Here is a 19,962-nt window from a genome sequence, read left to right on the forward strand (position 1 = left end):
TCTTAAAGGTTGAGATGGATTCCGTATCCAGAGACTGATCCCTGCCCCGCACTGTCTTCTACATGCTGTTTTTTGTGCTCAGGCCACCATGGACAGCCCCTTGGATGAGGTTCTGCAGCGACACTTGTAATTTTGCTGGATTTGTATGTTGATTACTGCTACAGTCTTGCCCACTCTTGTTTTGCTAGCGGCGCCTGACACACAGCAGGTGTGTTAGTAATTATTTATTGGGTGGACATGTGATCGAGTTGAGGTGAATAAAAGGAGACTTTGGGGAGAGCAGTGCACAAAAAAAGAGGTACAGCTACAGACGAGTAGAAGGAGACTTTCTAGAAGTGCAGGACTCATCAGGGCCTGCTATAAAGGGGGGTTGGATTAAGCCGGTGGACGGCTGCCAGATGCCAGTGCATGAAAGGAGCAGTATTTCCTCAGGCTGAGCTTCTCAGGGTTAAGCCCTTTTTCTTATACTTTTAACACACTTTAACCGCCCTTAACCATGCATTTGGAGAGGATTATAGATTTATGTTAAACATAGTAGGATATAAAAAGGAGCTTTGTAAAAGTGGATGCAGGGTTAGAGAACTGTAATATCAGACCAGGGACTTTCTTTTTTCTTTTTCAAAGTCATTGTTTACTGAGCTAAGCACTGGGCATGAATCATCTCATTGCCGTCTTCACCACGACGCTGTGCAGGTTATTGTTACTCTTATTCCCATTTCTTAGGTCCAGACACTGAGCCTTAGAGTAGCCAGGTCATTTGCTCAGGGTCCCGTGCAAGCAAGTACCACCAAGGTCAGGATTTGAATCCAGCACAACCCGAGGTTTATCACTGCCCAAGTCCAAGTGTATGTTGCTTCCTCCCCGGACTCCCTCATGGGAACTGTTGCTGCTCTCTGTCTTAAGGAGCCTCATCGGGTGAAGAAATTACGTTTCAGTGTATGATCAGTGAGTGACTGAGAAATCAGGGTGCAGTGGAGTTGACCTTTTGTATAAGGCAACAGTAACTGTTGAAGATCTTTCAAAATCCTGCGTGACGTATGGTGTCACGTGACTGTGTATTAGCTACCATGAGATACACAAGAGAACCAAAACCTTTTTGAGGGGAACTTCTCCCACTGGGGGTGTTAGCTGGTAGGAAGAAATGGCCACACTCTGAATTATTTCCCTTTCACCTCTCTTTTGTCTCTAGTGTTAGTGTACGTTGAACCCGTTCTGTGAAGGTCCTGCTTGGAGGATGCGGCTCTTTTGTGCTCACCTGGGCTGCCCCTAGAGATGCTTAATTGCCCTTGCACACACTAACAGATATGGGCCATGGTTTTGTCTACAATGAGTAAGTTGGGTTAGATGACATTCTACCGCCAACGTTCTGTGGTCGTCTCGGAAAAGCTGGAAACGCCAACTCACTGCTTGTGCCTGGGTAGGTCACTGCAGGCTGAGGGAAGCTCAGGCCTGTCAGCTGATGCCACGAGGAAGGTGGGCCCAGCATAGCATGTGAGCCAATTATTATGTTACGAGATAGTGGAAATTCAGACTTTTCCCTAATTTTTTGTGTTGGTCAACAAATGAAAAGGTTTTTAAAAGTAGCATACCTGCCAAATAAAACCTGCCTCTGGGAGTAGCTATCATTCCCCACCCCTTTTCCAGTTGGTGAGCACTGGGGAAGAGGGACCCCCAGTAGACCACGTGGGAGGTCTTTGTTCTCCACTCTAAATCCTGAAATCTCAAGGGAGAAAAGTTCCCTTTTCTATTCTCACTGATGATGATGATGATGGGTACCTGTGGGAATGGGAGTTTTGAGCTACATGGAGGAAGTGAGTACAGTGGAAAAACTAAGAGAAATTCACTTGTGCAAGTCAAAGAGTTGAACCTTTAAAACTATATTACCTATTGAGTTCTCCTACCAAGTTTAAGAGTTTTAGACTATTACCACATTGGGGGGCTGTTTATGGTTAAGTTCATATTTACAGTGAAACTTCTCTGAATCTTACTTTTCTCATTTTAAAACAAGCATGCACAGGGCTCCAAGGTCCCTTCTTTAGATGTCATCAGCTGAACGGTTTTCATTGCATTTGAATTGTGTTAATGGAAATAAGTACAGTTAACTTGCTGGTAGGCCCAGGATACCATGGCCTCTCCCATCAAGCTTCTAGATTCTTTAGAAACTTCATCTTTGAAATTACATAAATATCCCAAATAAGTATGTGAGTGTATCTCTATACAAATATATTCATAAGCAGAGTTATACTGAAATAGGGCTTTGGTCTAGAAATTCTGTTGTGAGAGGATTCGTCATCACTATTAGAAGGCCAAAGAATACATTTTCCAGTTGAGGAACATGGGCCTTGGTGAGGTTAAATGACTCTCCCAAGTCACAAGCTTAATTAATGTGGGAGGTGGGGCCAAAGTCCCGGTGTCAGCACACCCTGTCCCTATAACTTCTGTTGCACGTGTCGCCCCAGGGTGTCCTGAAATTCAAAATTAGAGAGTTGATACCGAGACTCCTCACCTCATTTATTTTATTCCATTTTCTTGTGTATCTAACTGAAGCTATATTTGTTCTCTTGGAATTAATGTACGCTGTCGATCAAGGATATAAAGGATATCTTGAGAATATTGTTCCATTTTGTCTTTTCAGTTTACATGTGTAGCACCAAATTACAGTTGACAACTAACTATACGGATTAAGAGGTTGTTGGGAATCATGCGCAAAAAAAATGTGCAGTGTAGTGGTTTATAATTTTCCTTGGTCTTCTTTTTTTTCTTTTTTAAATTCTAGAAAGTGATTTCAATCTCACGTAATCTTTTAGTTGTAATAAAGACTACAAGATTGCATTGGCTTCCCCTGTCCTCCTTAAATTTTCTTCCTCAGAACCCCTTTCTTCATTTGTCAGCTCAGTTTTAAAATAGGAACTATCAGTGTGAACTTTGATCCATGTTAAACTGCATTTACACAAAAGCATAAATCACCAGATCTGGGGTTTGGGGCTGTTAAATGCTTTCCTTTCTTGGGCTCTGTGATCAAGAAGGAAGAACAATAAAAAGCATGGGGCAAAAGGAGTTTTATGGCAGCTTTGAGAGCAGGAAATTAAGTTTCTTTAGTGTGCAGTTGGATGAAGGGCTGTTCTATTGCATCTTGGATCACTCGGGCATGTGAACGTTGCTGTATCATTTTAGTGAAATGCAAACTGTAGAAATAGTTCCTACAGTCATATGAACAAGGAGCCCACACAGATGACTGCTTCAGCTGTTTATCTAGGAGCACACTTCCTCATATGACTTCTCTTGAAATACACTCTGTGTGTGTGTGGGTTTTTTTTTTTTTGACGAACAAAGACTATATAATATTATGTCTGTAGCCAAATGTTGATTTCTTGCAAACGTTTACTGAGAATATATAAACAGACTAAGATGGCATTTTACCAGAACAACCTTCTCTGTGTCCTTTTTACACATCTAATTTGTTAGCCCAACTGATAAAACACATACGGTATCATCTCTTGTGTGTAGGTGGTGTCTCTGTGCAGCCTGAGGACATAGGTGATGTGGAATCCTGGCGCAGACGTGCTGTGTGTTTGGCTCTTTCTCATTTGATAACCTGTCAGCAGGGCCAAAGCTATTCCGTAGCAGTCACAACAATGGTTAAAATGAGCGGAAGGAATGAATGAGTCTGTTGACCGTCTACCTACTTAGTACATGCATAGTCTTTGGTTTCATTATGGCCTGACTCCTAAACTTTTTGTGGTGAAGGACCCCTTTGCTTGCTCTCCTCAGGATCGGGGTGCAAAGGAGTTATTGTACCACAAGATCTTGTTTTGGCTGTCTCTTTTCAGACATAGAGAGGGCTGCTGAGTCTTGGTCCAAACTCATCAGGAATCTTTGTTGAACCACTAAAAGATTTGTGCATTGGAGAAACTCAGATTCTGTTGAGCACACGTATTTATTTCTCCATTTATATGAATTCTGCCAAACTTTGCAGTAGAACACTTAGTTAAAAGTTGATGCTTAATACATGCTAATAATATCCAGTTTCTGTGTTTCAGTGTGTGTAATCAAATTTATGTATTTTATATATTTGGCAGAGTAGTTAATCTACTTTAGTAGTGATTTAATTCATTATGGTTTATAAAATACTTTGCAAACAATTTTAGTCCATCTCCTGTACTTGAATGGCCAGTGATGCCTATACGGGTATTTATTAGAGTTTCTCCTTTGGAAAATACTGCAGTGTTGAAGATACGATTTCACGACAAGTGGGAAATAGTCTTCCTTTGGCAAAGCATATTTCATTCACATCTGTGGAGGCCGAGGGTTGTTAATTGGTGAATTTAGAAGGACCTTGAAGGCCTGTCTATAGCACAGGAAGCTAGAGCTCCAGTGTTTACCTTGTGTCATGAAAAACGAAAATGCTTATTTCTATTCTGCTCTGTATTTTGGCACCATTAAAACACTCAAAGCGTATTATAATTGCAAATGGAATTTGGAATGGTGATGTATTCTGGAAGTGATGTAAACAGATTGCATTGAAAAGAGCTCCGAGCATGCAGCACCACTGCAGTAAGCCTGTCTGTCTTTCAGGTTGACCCCCTGTTTACAGTGCCAGCACCACCGCCGCCGATTTCCAGCAGTCTCACGCCTCAGATTCTGCCCTCCTACTTTTCCCCATCTTCATCCAATATTGCAGCACCGGTTGAACAGCTTTTGGTTCGGACTCGTTCCGTGGGTGTCAATACGTGTGAAGTTGGAGTAGTGACAGAGCCAGAGTGTCTTGGGCCCTGTGAACCCGGGACCAGTGTGAATTTGGAAGGGATCGTGTGGCATGAAACAGAAGAAGGTAAATACAATTTATTTTTCATCTATTTTCCCATGCCCTCTTCCTCATGATGTATGTGTGTCCCACCTGTAAGGGGAATTTGCTGTGTGGTGTTCAGAGAGGACAGAAAAGTGGTTTCTATGCTCTCTCGATTTTTTGTTGAAATCAGAGCTATGTTTCTCTCTTTGTTCATGGCTGCTCTTACATTCACGAGCAATATGGTGTCCCTCAAAGTGGTTTTCCGCTTTAAGCACTAACTTGGAAGGCCTGTGAGAAGCAGGGTGAAGGTTACCCTTTCTCCTAGGAGGTGTCATGGAAATCAGAATGGGACATAGATCTCAAGTTCATTTCCTTCTTGGTTTGCTAACAGATCTGTCTCCGTGTGGGTGTCGTCGTGTTGTTGAGGCTTATATTTTCCCTTCTGAATCGACACAGGGTTCCTGCATTTAGCAGGGGCCCTTGCTGTCATGTGACTGTGGCTGGTTGTGCTGAGAGCTAATGAAGCCAAGGTCAAAGACTTAAGCCCCATTTGAGCCAGTCAGTTCTTTTCTGTGGCTGGAAACATAGCATCTTCCCAGCCCTTAACCCAGCAAGCCCTCTGGCAAGTGCTATTCATTAGTCACAAGAGAACCCAAGGTGCAAGAGAAATGGATCAGGGTGAATGTCTCATTGCTATTGGAAATACACATCAGGTGTATGTCGTACTGACAGTGGATCCAGACCGTGGTTGGCCACATCTCACATCTCATATGATCATCAAGTAGAGCGTGTTTCAGATGGCCCGTGTCCTTGACAGAGGCCAACAGATAATTACAAACTGAATATCAAGGAGAGAGCTGCATTGCTCCACGGGGGAGTGAGTAGAGGAGAGCACATAAGAAAGAAGCATGCCCCAGGGTACACCAGGGGACCAAAGGAAAATAAAAAACACAGGGGAAACATTTTTTCCTCTGAGCTGGATTGGTCAAGGATAAGGAGATGACTGTTGTCAATATCATGGTCTTTCGGGACAGGAGTTCAGAGCAAGGATAAGGGTAATAAGCATCTGAGACACAAAATCATCGTTTAGGTTCCTCTGTATCAAGGGGAAAAATTGAGGGCTGAAACTCAAAGGAGAGGACGTAAAATATATGCTAAAGAGGCTGAGTTGATGGGAAAGGAGAATATATTGGGGGTAATTGTTGGGGAAGAAATAGTTGGGAGAAAATAGTTAAGAACAGTGACAAACTAGGGAATGAGAATAAAAATGAAGACTGAAAATCAGGTGACAGGTGTAAGCATAGTGGTCAGAAGCCAGAAAACAGCCCAAGCTGTTTCAAGATAGGAAAAAAAAACTTAAGGGGAAAATATTTGAATTCTACATATTACATTGAATGTACTCTTCTTGTAGGATGGATTTGGTAATTAGATTTAAAATTTTTGTGGATAGCATCATTAAGGAAATAGCAAGATTGAATTATGTAAGAAGAGACCAGAGAAAGGGAATGAAAGCGGTAGATACGGGGAGCTCTCTTATTTGCTTAAATAGAACTGAGCAACAGTTAAAATTTACTCTTGGTTTTAGAAATTTGGGGGGTTTTGGGGCTCCTCCCTCTTTGTACTTTTAACTGGAAAGCCATTTAAAACAGAACTACGCAACCACAGTGGGAGGAATTGATGTCAGAGGAGCGGGAATTAAACCTCTCCTGTCTTGCTTGCCTGTTTGGCCCCTGTTCAGTGCAAGGGGTCCATGCGGGGAGACGGCTTCTCCCTCATTGCCCGTGGGTTGTGCACAGTGCATCTTCCCTTAGATTTTCCCTAGAGCAGAAGTGGTGGATAAGAGCTTCAGACTGGCATCTTGGAGAGAAAAGTATAGAAAAGGCATCAAGACATTAATAAGGTTAATTAGTAGAGGTGACTTTCAGGAACAAAAAGATTTGGAAAGAGTAAGGGTTCATTCCCATCAACTTAAAAATCAGATTTTCTTGTAACTTGGATAATTGATTCCTTAGGGTGGAACACTGTCTTCCCTTTCCTAGCTATGACTTGGTGCCCATCTGTATAAGGCTTGTCTTGATTTTATTTATTCCAGCGTGTGATAGGACAGGTTCCCGCGGTGTGACCTTCCTGCATGGTAGATGTTGTAAAATTAAATTAAAAATTAAAAATCCAGAAAGCTTGTCGCTCTGGAACAACTATAAGGCTTGGGTTATTTTTCACTGTGCTTAGGAGTCTGCTGGGTTTTGCCTTTTAACCTTGGCCTCTAATAAAAGATGAGACTATTTAGGGGGGAAAAAAATCTGTGTTTAAAAACTATAGCAGTACATGAGTTGGTCAGTAATTCTGATACTCTGGGCATGTGCTTAAAGAGCTTTCATCGTCATTATTATTTAGGAGTGATGTACATAAGCCCTCCCCATTTTCTTCCTGTTCTCTGAAAATCCGTCTCCTAAGTCTGATGTAACTGCTCTGATCCACTGTGATCCACGCATCCCTGTGGGTGGCTTCCCTTGATTCCTACGGCAGACCAGTTGCTGTGGAAGCTTTTGAGGCACAGCAGTGGAGCCCTCAGCAGCTCCGGCCTCCTTTGAATTGCCTCACATTTTCTAGGATTTGGAGTGTGTGGATATTTACTGTGGTGACAAGTAGGAGACGGAGCTGTTAATAGAGTTATTCTTGCTGAATAAACTAAACTTCTGACCTCCGTAGAATTTAAGAACTCGCCTTAGTAGAGGCCTGGGTCATTAGATGTGTGTTTAATGTGTAACCATTTTCAAGAGCATTCCGTTTGCATTTTTTTTTCGGTACAGTGTGTTTAAAGCTCTTGTACCGATTTAAAAATTAAACCCACTTGACCATTAATTTTTCCCTTTCGGGAAAAACAAAGAGAGAAACAGAACAAACACATTTGGAGCCACTTATTTGGCAGAGCTAAAAAAAGATGGATTTGGGGGGAAGTGAAGGGAAAATAAGCTGTGGCTGTTCCTAGTATAAGTTTTCCCTAAGAGAGCATTTGTAAAACTGTCAGTTGCCTTTGACTAACGTCCTATAGATTGAGTTGAATAAAATCTCTTCCTTGGTATTTTCGTTTTGAAGATATTGTATAACTGGTAGTGTTTTTCACAGACCCAATTTATGTGCATTCACGCATATGTGAAGCGTGTGTGTGTGTGTGTGTGTGTGTGTGTGTGTGTGTGTGTCTTAAGATCCTAGAAGTCTTAAAAGCTCCTATCTGCAGTCTTTGGGGGAATATTGAGTGTACTTGTGATTTCGTTGGAAGGTGGTAGGAACAGCAGAACTGGAATACGAAATCCCCACTAGGTACCTAATTGTTTCTTATGCTTGGAATTCCTCATCTGAGGAGTGTTCTTTTAATGACACTTTCCCACTTGTATTACTGCCAGCCCATGAAGTCCTGGTTGCCTAAGAACCAAACTACGCTTCGGAATAAAGTGTTAGGAGAGAAGTTCCCTCTGGAAATAATTAGTGGGTTTCAGATCATGCTTAATAGTAGAGCAAAACTATTACTGCATTTGGATATATAGTTATTCTACTCTGATCTTTCTTCTTTAAGGTGAATGCATAGGAGCAATGACGTATTGTACAAAATTACTTGCAGATGTTAGAAGGAATTTCCTTAGCATTTCATTCCTGACATTTGGGACACACATGCCAGTGTATAGTTATTTGTTTGAAAATTTGCTCTTTTGGGGAGGGAAAAACAGAAAGAAAACATGGTGTATACAGCGATGTATGTGAATACCTATGTGTTGAACTTGGCTTTTTAGCTTTCGAGAATGTGTTTTCCTTTTGATTCTTGAATCCTATTTCTTACTGGTTTTTTTTTTGTTGTTGTTTTTTGCCCACCCCGAGAACATACTTGTTTTGGTTGGGTCCATTATTCATTGTTATGACTGTTGTTTACCACAGCTCTGCCATTCTGTCCTTAGGCAAAGCCACCGAAGAAAAGGAAGTGAGAGAAAGAAAATCGGTGTTTGCCAGTGATAGTGATGTCCTTTTAAACATCTGTAGGTTAGAGATGACTGGTTCTCCACTTTGTGCCTGTGAATCACCTGGAGAGCTTTTAAACCATGCGGATGCCCAGGCACCATTCCCAGGTATCTCCATGGTCTGGGCTGGCATCTTGGTCTGGTTTGGTGACCTGCCATTGGTGTTTTTTCATATGTCCCCAGGGGCTTCTAATGTGTAAGCAAGGATGAGAACCATTGTCTCAGGGGAAAGAGGGAATGTCCTGGCCCTTTGCAAGCTGCTCAACTTTTTCCCTTTAAGGAAGTCACATGTATTATTGTCTCATTTTCTCAGGTATGACATGGGCAGAGACACCTGCCATGTTTACCTTACAGGGTAGATAATGTCTGTCAAGATGCAGTGGTGTGACAGGTGAGCATAGCTGTTTAGTGACTGTGCTAATGAGAAAGAGGGTTCAGCTTTGATCCTGACCATGAATTCCACATAGGTTTTGAGGGGCTTAATGCACAACTGACTGGTGTACCGCTCGTCCTAATTTATTAGTACGGTGGGGTGGACCTTAGTTTGTTTCTCCAGTGAGCCAGACACTGTAACTTCGTCTCTGTGTGGTCTGCTGAGTTATTTTTGAAATAGTTCAGAAACCCAGAGTATTAAGGAAAGTTGATAAAAGTAGCAAATAAAAGATTGTACTCAGAAAACATTGAGAGTTTTCAGAGGGGTCGATGGGAGTGCAAATGATGACTTATGAGAAAACACCTAGCGTGAGAGGAAGAATGCTTGTTTATGTCAGATCCTTCACCTGATGTTCTGTGTGTTTTCTGAGGAAAGAAAAGTGATCTTGAGAATTCATGTTTGGATTAGAGAAGTAAATGATTTTTAAACCATCAGAGATGTTCTTAAATTCTTCTGATTTTTCTGCATCTCCAAAGTCATAAAGAGGATAGTGTTTAACTGTGCAGTAGAGGGGGTTTCAAGCTAATTCATTAAAAAGCAAATGATCCTACATAATTGACGACCGATCTAATATTTGGTATTGTTATTCCTATTCTGCAGTACTTACTTACCAATCTTTTTGAAAAGAGAACGTTCTTTTTAAATCTTGATTCAAGAGATTAAGTATTAATCCAAGCTTACTTTGTATTTTTAGTAACTGAGCATGGAGTTGGTGCAGTACTTTAATGATTGAAACACTGCTGTTTGTTGAGACAGTTCCCAGTGATCTTATAAGTTCAGCTTTGACTCATAAGGGGAATAAGATGCCCACTTTCACTTCTGCATTTCATTACCTGCCATACCAGTGATGATTACAACTGTGCAGTGATGGGGAACTTTAAGATGGCTGGTGGGCAGGCTCCCTATCAGTACTGTGCTCAGTGGAGATAAACCAGCCCCTAGGATGTGAGTTTGCCAGGTGAACATAGTTGTTTAATCACTGAGCTAATGAGAAAAAGGGTCCAGCCTTGATCCTCAGCATAAACTCCACAGAGGTTTTGAGGGGCTGAAAGAACTACTAGTTACTTCCACTCTGTGTATCGTGCTGGGCGCGCTTGCTCCCCCGTCACCTTCCCGGGCCATCTTGCAGTGGTGGTTGCTGATGAAAGTATGGATTGTTTCTTGAAATTCATCACCATTGGTGGAAGAGCAGCTCAAAGGATGCCCCTTCCACAGTGTACAAGTGCTACTCATTTTCACCTGCAAAACGCAGCCCATATAGAAAATCAGATCCACATGTTTGCTGGACCGTATGCCAGCTTAATTACCTCTGATTATTCTGTGTACAACGGTGAAAATTTTTTTAATAAACTAAAATTAGTTTGATGATGTATATTATAAACAACTACAAAGCTCGTATCACAATTTTTTTTTTAAAGAGTACTGAAACTAATGTTAGCAGCTGCATAGAAAAATACAGAAGGTAAAAATGGAGGCGAGGTCTTCACATAGTAGACGCTCAATAAAGATGTGTTGACTGAAGGAGACAGGAAGGGAGGAGGGAAGCATTGTCTGGGCCATTTTCCTGAGTTTTGCTTTATGGTTTCTTGGACCTGTTTTATGCTTTTCTGATGACGTAACATGGCCAAAATCTGGATATGATGAGTGATTGTGCGTTGCTGGAAAGCCATAACACAGACAGTCACTTCACCTCTTGTTATTGTGAAAAATAACCTGCTATCAGGTAGGATTCAGCTTAATGTTTTTGGATCAAACATTTGTTCTTTTGTGTTATTTGTATATGTATTTTGGTGGTGACATTAGGTGTTAAGTAATGAAGTGGTAAGTTTCAAACTCACTGTATTAAAGGCATTTTGTTTCACCTTTTGGTTGGTTGATACTGCAGCTAAATATAGTCCTGTATGTGAATACAGAATGTAAAACATTTTAAACTAAACTTTTCTTCGAACTAAGGTATATATAGTGAAAGATTTAAGAAGTTGTCTTATAAGATTTGTGGCTGTGTGGTATTGTCCTGTGTGCTTGTTTATCTTTTCCCTGTAAAGGAGTTGGTAAAAAAATCTGAGTCTTAATATTATAGTGACTCAGAACTGAAGATACTATTTTCTAATTACAAAATTCACACAGTCTCATGGGTTGCAAAGAATAGCTGTTGGCCCATCTGGATTAAAATATGACTTAAAATATTCCATTGGGGCTTCCCTGGTGGCGCAGTGGTTGAGAGTCCGCCTGCCGATGCAGGGGACCACGGGTTCGTGCCCCGGTCCGGGAAGATCCCACATGCCGCGGAGTGGCTGGGCCCACGAGCCATGGCCGCTGAGCCTGCTCGTCCGGAGCCTGTGCTCCGCAACGGGAGAGGCCACAACAGTGAGAGGCCCGCGTACCGCAAAAAAATTTAAAAAAAAATTCCATTGACTTTTTTTTTTTTTTTTTGCGTTATGTGGGCCTCTCACTGTCGTGGCCTCTCTCGTTGCGGAGCACAGGCTCCGGACATGCTGGCTCAGCGGCCATGGCTTATGGGCCTAGCCGCTCTGCGGCATGTGGGATCTTCCCGGACCAGGGCACGAACCCGTGTCCCCTGCATCGGCAGGCGGACTCTCAACCACTGCGCCACCAGGGAAGCCCTCCATTGACTTTTTTAAATACAATTTTTTATAGCAGTTTCTTGAGCTATAATTTACATAACATACAATCCATCTGTTTAAAGTGTAAAACTTGATGGCTTTTTAGTGTATTCAGAGTTGTGTAACCATCACTACAATTCTAGAACATTTTCTTTACACTCAAAGAAGCCCTGTATTCATTAGCAGTCACTACCACTTACCCCAGTTCCCCATTTTGTAGACTTTTACATCTTTGTCCTTTCCTGATTCTTTGTTGTTTTTATGTGTAAATATGCGTGTTTTATGGATAAGGGAAAAGCTTGTTGAGCACTTACTCTGTGCCAGGCACTGTGCTGGGCGTGCTTGCCGGGTAATTTCCTTGAGTCCTCAGGACAAAATCCAAAGTGAGCTCACTCTTATTATATTTTATTTTTTTAAAAAAATTTTTATTGGAGTATCGTTGATTTACAATGTTGTGTTATCATGTTTTAAAAGAGGAGACTTAGAAAGGGATTCACCTGTGCAAGGCAGCACACCTGGTGAGGGAATTTGAATCTATGGTGGTTGGACTTCTAGAGCCCTTGCTCTTCACACCTCCTCCTGGGTGTTCTGGATTTCTGTCACTGCTCGAAAGACCCTGTATATCTCTCAAAGTGCTCTTTGGAGAGAGGGAGTAAAAAGTGATGTAATTGCTGGAGTTTTTATTTTTAAGTGTGGAATGCTAGGAAGTTCTTTATAGGTCTAGCGTCTGATTTTGGCAGGAGTCATTGAATCAGCTTCAGCTGGGTTGCTGTGTACAAACCATCCCTTTCAGCCCCACTATGCTGTAAGCTTCCTTAGTGCACAAATCCCATCTGTTTTGTTCACTGTTGGATCCCCGGCGCCTGGCACAGAGTACGTATGCCATACATATTTGTTGAATGTTGAGTAAATTCGCAAAACAAAGGGATATGGTCTTGATACCTGTTTAAGTTTGAATAGTGTCGCTTTCTACTCAGGAATATGCTACTTTTAAATTAAGTTTGGCCTACACAATCTGGAAAACAGAGTTCCAGAAATCTACTTTGTCACTGATTTTTTTTTTTAAAGCCATTATAAAATCTGACAATGTTTTTATTGTATTTCAACTTCCAACCTTGCTGTTATTAGACTTATTTCCACAAAAAAGGAGAAACAAAATATTTGGCGTGCTTCTTCCCTTCAATCATTTACATCCTCAGTCTGGTTTTAATTTTTTGATTATAAAAGAAATACATGGCCATTTTAAGACATTTGGGGGAAAGAAAGAAAAAAATCTATGATCTCACTATTCAGGCAAGTACTTCAATTTGATTTCTTTCTTAACTTTTTAAATATCTATTTAAAAAAATGTAATGGACATCATTCAGTAGTATACTTTTGAATATTCCTTTCTCTCCTTTTAATCTTAACATTAAAAGATAAGCATTTCTGATGTTATTAAAATACTTTCTAAGACACATATTACATTGATATAAAATTACATAAAATGGACGCAAAAAAATTTAAATTCCTCTCATGGCAGCTTTTTACTTTGCCTTCAACTCCTTAGATAGCTGTCGGCACTGCGTCCTTGTGCATGAAGTTTTTGTATTGTTTTATGGACTTGCGATTATTACGCTAGCATCAGTTTTCAAGAAGCAAAATTGCTGAACCCAGGACACAGGCGTTTTTAATGCACTGGAAGACATTAACCGCTTAACCGCTTTCCCAAAATGCTGAACCGGTTCACACTGCCCGGTGGAGTGCCCTCCTCCGTTACCTTTCCCAGCTGTGGCCTCAGTGACATTTTGATGACAAAAGGCATGAGGTTGTAAGTCAAATGCATAGCTTGCAGTGCCCATATCCAGGGTTCTGTCCTAGACAGAATGGGAATGGGACTTTCCCCTTGTAGTAAATATCAGAGTGGTCCAGCCTGAGAAGGCAGGTGTGCACGTGAAGTGACGTTCCCAAGAGAGCGTGCCGCCGGGGCTTTGCCTGGTGGAGGCCTTTGCTCTGGATGGAGGGAGCTTCAGATTTCATTCCTGCTTGTGTCTAGAATGACGTTACAGCTTTTTTTCCCCCCAGTGAAAGAAGTTAAAGAGACTTTTAGATCTGAGGAATTCAAACACCCAGGGGAGAAAATTAGCCTGTCAAGCATGCATTCTGAATTGGGAGGAATGTAAGTCACTTGTGTTTCTGTCTCTGCAAGCATCTTTCTTTTGGGTTCTTCTCCTTCAGAATAAGGACAGGCGAAGGACAGGATCTTTATAGGAAAACCTTCGCGCCGCATGATTTGTTGATAACGTGTAGTTTGTCACTTGCCATACGCCAGCGGTTTTCGGATTTTTCTGGGGCGCACCCCAGCCCTGCCCTGCCCCCAGCATTCCATTTCCTCTCATAGCCCCTTGTCTTGGCAGCCTCTGTGTATAGACACAGCAGGAGGAAGAACTATCCAGGTAGTTTTGAAAAGTAATACCTACCAGAGCATTCCCATATGGACCCAGGCCTTCTGTTTTCAGAGAAGTTTGGTTAATATTTCCCAGGCAAAAAGCAAACTAAGGTGTAGGGAGAAGGAATAACATAAATTGCAAAAAAACTGTTCTCAGTGAAGTTGGGGGAATTAGGCTCATGGGCACGATTACAGAGTAACCAGCAAAGTCTGCTGGAGCGGCCCGGAGACCCAAGAGGGGGGTGGATAAAAAGTGATATGAGGTAGGCAAGACCCTTACTGCTCACTTGATAATCGCTTTTAACTGAATAGTAAACCGAGCAATCATGTACTCACCACACCCATATATATTCATTTCCTAATGATGCCTTCTGACTCAAGTATGTATTTGAGACACTTTCATAGTATTGCAGTCCTCGGGTGTTAGAAGTATGGCTGTTTCCTTTACATGGCACATGACGCATTTGGCAGGCCTGAACAATTAAACAGTTTTGCCCCGGGAACTTTACATTGCTCTGCCAACACCATGTAATTAGCATCTCATTTATGTGGAAAACTCCTGTAATTAGCCCTATTATTCTTCTAGAGAAACTGGGGTCCAGACAGTCTAAATAAAGTGACTGTGTACCCTTTCTGGATTTCTAGATTCTACCTAAAATGATCAGCCTTGCCTAGTTTTAAGTCTGTGTTTGTTGATGTATGTGTGGATGAATATAACCAATTATTTTAAAAATATGCTAAAAGGCAAATAAACATTTGCTTGTCAGTTTGAGGTTTTGACTGAAATGTGGGAACTCAATTCGGCTTATAGAGGGAAATGTTTTTAAAAAATTTAATATTCACCAAATATTTTTACAAAAATACCCCAAATGTCATTTTCGACTCCATATTTCCTAACAAGAAAAAAAAAAAAATGGCCCAGCACTTCCCATGCGTCAGAGGCGGTACCACATGTTCTTCTGGCTCAGTGGGCAGCCTGTTCCCGCCAGCCCTTCAGGGGCTCACACGTACATCTGCACCGTTGGTATGTTGCCATGTCGATGTCTTCTTGGTATCCGCGTTGACAGACAACTTTTGAAGGAAGTCAAGTTGAAAGAGCTGACTAGGGAGAACATTTAATGTGTCTTATTTCGCCTGAGTAGCAGCAGAGACCGACTTGTTTAAAGAGAGCCAACGAAGACTGCTTTCCACCACTTTCTGCAGCTTCAGGAGAAGACCCAGTAGCTCTCCAGAATATGAAAAGCCACCCAGTTCCAGCCAGTGCTCTCAGAGAGCTGCTTCTTACCAGCACCTCGAATATATACATACGGAATTCTTCCTAGTTCAAACAAACCTGTAGGGGGTGGATGCTGGAAGAGCAGAAGAACCATCATTGGGGTCAAGGGCATTGGCTGGGCGCTCTCTGAACCTGGAACCTGGGTGGCTGCAGTAAGCAAGCATGTGAGAGGAGCTCTGAGTTCCAGAAGTCTTCGAATAGTCAAGGGCAGACAAGTTAGGAGTCCGTAGACCGGAACTGGGACAGGCTGCTTTGCAAAAGCACTAGTGCCACGTTGTTGTCTCTTCCTTAAGACCTCTGCTTGGTAGCGGGACTAAAAGGCATTATACATTCACAGGGAGTTCTAAAAAATGTTAAGTGCTAAGTGGGTAGTGGAACAGATGACCCGATTAGGGGAACGGGGGGTCAGTTTTCAAAGAAGCAGAATGCAGTGAGCTACTTAAAATTATATTGACTGAACATTTATCTTCAGTGATTCAGAAGGAGACTGTTAACCTCAAACCCTCAGCCAGTTACTAGAGAATCTCTGAAGTGTATTCCCTCTAGGACATCTCACTTTATATCTGGCTTTTGAATTAAATACCTTCTAAAAGTAAATATCATCAGTCATACCAGCCCACCTTGCATTTTCTTGCAGTAGCACATTTCCAAGTATGGAATTTCAACAAAGCATGACATATGTTGAGTGTGACCGTTAAGTATTTGAGGCTGTGGTTAGCGTTTTCTCAAAGCGAGGAAAATGGAGTCTGGGGAATTTATGACTGGGGTGGAAATCAAGGTAGGGTCTTAAGGAGAATCGAGTGCCACTGAGTTCCAGTAGCTTCCATGATGGCATGGGAGGAATCCAGTCTTGCCCACATACCCTCACCTCAAGGTTTCAGAAGGATATGGGCTGGACCATACTGAGCCCCTCCTCTGAGGAGTCATTCAGCTAACCCAAATTCTCTGGGGTCTGGGTTCTGGCTCGTCGATAAGCCCTTTTTTCTTCACGTTTGACTCCCACCCTGATCACCCATGATCAATAGAGTCAAGCTTTACACTACATTTCACCCAAGGGAGATGCAGATCTCTGCCAGAGGGGTAGCCACCCTTCACTCGGGTACGTTTACTCAGGGTAAACCTTTGCATATTTTGGGAAGTAGAAAGAAAAGTCTGGTGTTTAAAAAGGAATGTTAGGGAATTGTCAGGGAGCCGAAATTTGTGTTGTTCATTCACTCTGCAAATTCTGGTAGCTTCAACTTGTTAGGATTCAGCGTTTGGTGTCATTGCCCTGTTTATTTCATTGTGATTATGAATGAAAAGTGACAAGGGATAGCAGGAGTGCCAGGCCTGTTGGTAAGCGTAATGTGATTGATTAGAACCCAAAAGAGGGTCAGTTTTCAAAGAAGGCAGCCAAGGCCTTTCTTCTATTGCATATGAACTTCTTTTTTTATTTTTTGGTTACTTGAATAGTGAAAAGTATTTAGAGTGACAGTACCTGAGTAAAAAAAGTATGTTGAGTGGCTATGTGCCTTTATAGTCCCCCATGATAACTAAACAAAAGGAACATTTTTATACTTCTTACAAAATACTGTGTATCAAGATTTTCTGGAAGGGCACAATTGCATCAAGCAAGAAACACCTGTAATATTTTTATTAAAAATTCTCCTCTTGGCTGCAGTGGTTCTGATACCTGTCCATTTAGCAGACTTTTAAAAATGTATTGTTGCAGAACCCTCAAGAGTTCTTGGTGTTGCAGTTTGTGTTGGCTACTAGACAAATGGTTTTTGAGAAAAGACGTGTGACTAAACCACGAGAAAAACCAGATTAAAACAAAATGGTGTGATTGCTATTACTTTGGGGATGCTAGAAGGTATTGGTCTTAAGAGCAAAGGGAGACTAGTTGAAAGGAAAAGGAAAACTGTGACTGTAACTAATAATGGTAACTTCCACTTCCCACTGTCCCCATTTGTTATAAAAGTGTACCTGTACGTAATGAACTAATGAAGTTCTTTGAGAGTGTTTGTTTCTTCTTCAGCTTTTCCTACAATAGCTCGTGTTCACTGTGAAAGCTAATGTATTTTACATAAGCTAAATAATATGATGTAGTTCAGAAATGCCTTTGGACTTGTAGGGAAGCTTGACAAGGTACCAGGGAAAACCAGAACCCTAGAAAATAGCACTAGACCAGGTATCAAGAGAACCGGGGTGTTGTCTCACTTTCCTCCTGTGTGAAAATGGGGGGTGGGGTTTAGAGTACATCCTCTCTTGAAGATACCTGAAGTTTGGGGAGCAAAGGAACGTGAATATCATAGAGGGTTCTTGCCAGAATTATTTCGGACTTAAAGGATCTGGAACAGAATTCTTAGGACACAGCCTTGATGGTATTACCCTTAAATCACCCTCTGGGTTAGTGCCAGGTTCTGTTGAACGGGTGGCGATGGCCTGAGTCTCCAGAAATGAATCTGTTTACTCAGATCGTTTATTGAACTTTTAGCAGTTGTGCAGATAAAGTGGAGTCTAGTCTGAGTTTGGCTGACATTTATTTTATGCTCTGATACACTCCAAGGAAGAATGAGCACATTGAAGATGTTATCTGATAAGATTCCTAAAAGGTAGAATCCTCACAATTTCATTAGCAGGTTTCAAGCCCTTGGTCATTTGCCTGCTTAAGGTCCAACAGCTTCTAGCTCTGCTCTATCTACAGCTGGTTAAGACTCCCTAAAATGCCCAGATGACTGCTGTGATAATAGAGAATTGATTGGATGCATGAGAGTAAACACATACATGTAGTTTAGTTTAATTTTTCACTTTTTTTAAATTATTGAAGTATAGTTGATTTACAATGTTGTGTTAGTTTCTAGCATACAGCAAAGTGATTCAGTTCATATATATATATATGATATATATAATGTATATATATCATATGTATATATATTCTTTTTCATTATGATTTATTACAGGGTATTGAATATAGTTCCCTGTGCTGTACAGTAGGACCTTGTTGTTTATCTGTTTTATGTATAGTAGTTTGTATCTGCTAATCCCAAACTCCTGATTTATCCCTCCCCCACCCCCTTTCCCCTTTGTTAACCATAAGTTTGTTTTCTGTGTCTGTGAGTCTGTTTCTGTTTTGTAAATAAGTTCATTTGTGTAGTATTTTAGATTCCACATATAAGTGATATCATGTGATATTTGTCATTCTCCTTCTGACTGACTTCACTTAGTATGATAATCTCCAGGTCCATCCATGTTGCTGAAAATGGCATTGCAGTATTTCATTCTTTTTTTATGGCTGAGTAGTATTCCATTGTGTGGATGCGCTTTCCATGTGTACACTACATCTTCTTTATCCATTCATCTGTTGATGGACATTTAGATTGCTTCCATGTCTTGGCTTTTGTAAATAGCACTGCTATGAACATAGGTGTGCATGTATCTTTTTGAATTAGAGTTTTCTCTGGATATATGTCCAGGAGTAGGATTACTGGATCATATGGCAATTCTATTTTTAGTTTTTTAAGGAATCTCTATACTGTTCTCCATAGTGAGAACACCAGCTCACATTCCCACCAACAGTGTTAGGAGGCTTCCCTTTTCTCCACATCCTCTCCAGCATTTGTTATTTGTAGACTTTTTCATGATGGCCATTCTGACTGGTGTGAGGTGGTGCCTCACTGTAGTTTTGATTTGCATTTCTCTAGTAATTAACGATGTTGAGCATCTTTTCATGTGCCTATTGGCCATCTTTATGTCTTCCTTGGAGAAATGTCTCTTTAGGTCTTCTGCCCATTTTTTGATTGGGCTGTTTGTTTTTTTGTTATTGAGTTGTATGAGCTGTCTATTTTGGAAATTAATCTCTTGTCGGTTGTATCATTTGCAAATAGTTTCTCCCTTTCTGTAGGTTGTCTTTTCATTTTGTTTAGTTTTCTTTTCTATGCAAAAGCTTGTAAGTTTGATTCCGTCCCATTTGTTTATTTTTGCTTTTATTTCTTTTGCCTTGGGAGACCTAAGAAAATCTTTTTAACTTTTAATCTGATTATACATGTATCTAGTTTAAAAAGCAACGTAGTTCTCTGAGGCCCATAACAAACCCAGCAGTTTCTTGTTCCACCTTTCCCTCACCCAGCTCCTCCTTGCCTGAAGCAACTAACTACTTTCAACTCTTTTTTTTTTTTTTTTGCGGTACTCGGGCCTCTCACCGTTGTGCCCTCTCCCATAGCGGAGCACAGGCTCCGGACGCACAGGCTCAGTGGCCATGGCTCACGGGCCCAGCCACTCCATGGCATGTGGGATCTTCCCGGACCGGGGCACGAACCCATGTCCCCTGCATCGGCAGGCGGACTCTCAACCACTGCGCCACCAGGGAAGCCCTACTTTCAACTCTTTTCATTGATACTTTTCTCTCTATTTTGAAAACAGT

At 41.4% G+C, this 19,962-nt stretch overlaps 1 protein-coding gene across 6 annotated transcripts in view; it reads left to right on the forward strand.

Moving 5' to 3' along the window:
• The window catches only part of ZNF608 (zinc finger protein 608), a 106,898-nt gene that overhangs the window by 40,343 nt on the left and 46,593 nt on the right, over nucleotides 1-19,962 (forward strand). For all 6 annotated transcript variants that reach the window (XM_049707167.1, XM_033423713.2, XM_049707170.1 and 3 more), the window contains one exon: nucleotides 4,576-4,831. In XM_049707167.1, coding sequence (XP_049563124.1) covers nucleotides 4,576-4,831 — 256 coding nt within the window. The remainder of the gene's footprint in view (nucleotides 1-4,575; nucleotides 4,832-19,962) is intronic.

The sequence above is a fragment of the Orcinus orca genome, chromosome 3, assembly GCF_937001465.1.
Source record: "Orcinus orca chromosome 3, mOrcOrc1.1, whole genome shotgun sequence".
Classification (NCBI taxonomy): Eukaryota; Metazoa; Chordata; class Mammalia; order Artiodactyla; family Delphinidae; genus Orcinus; species Orcinus orca.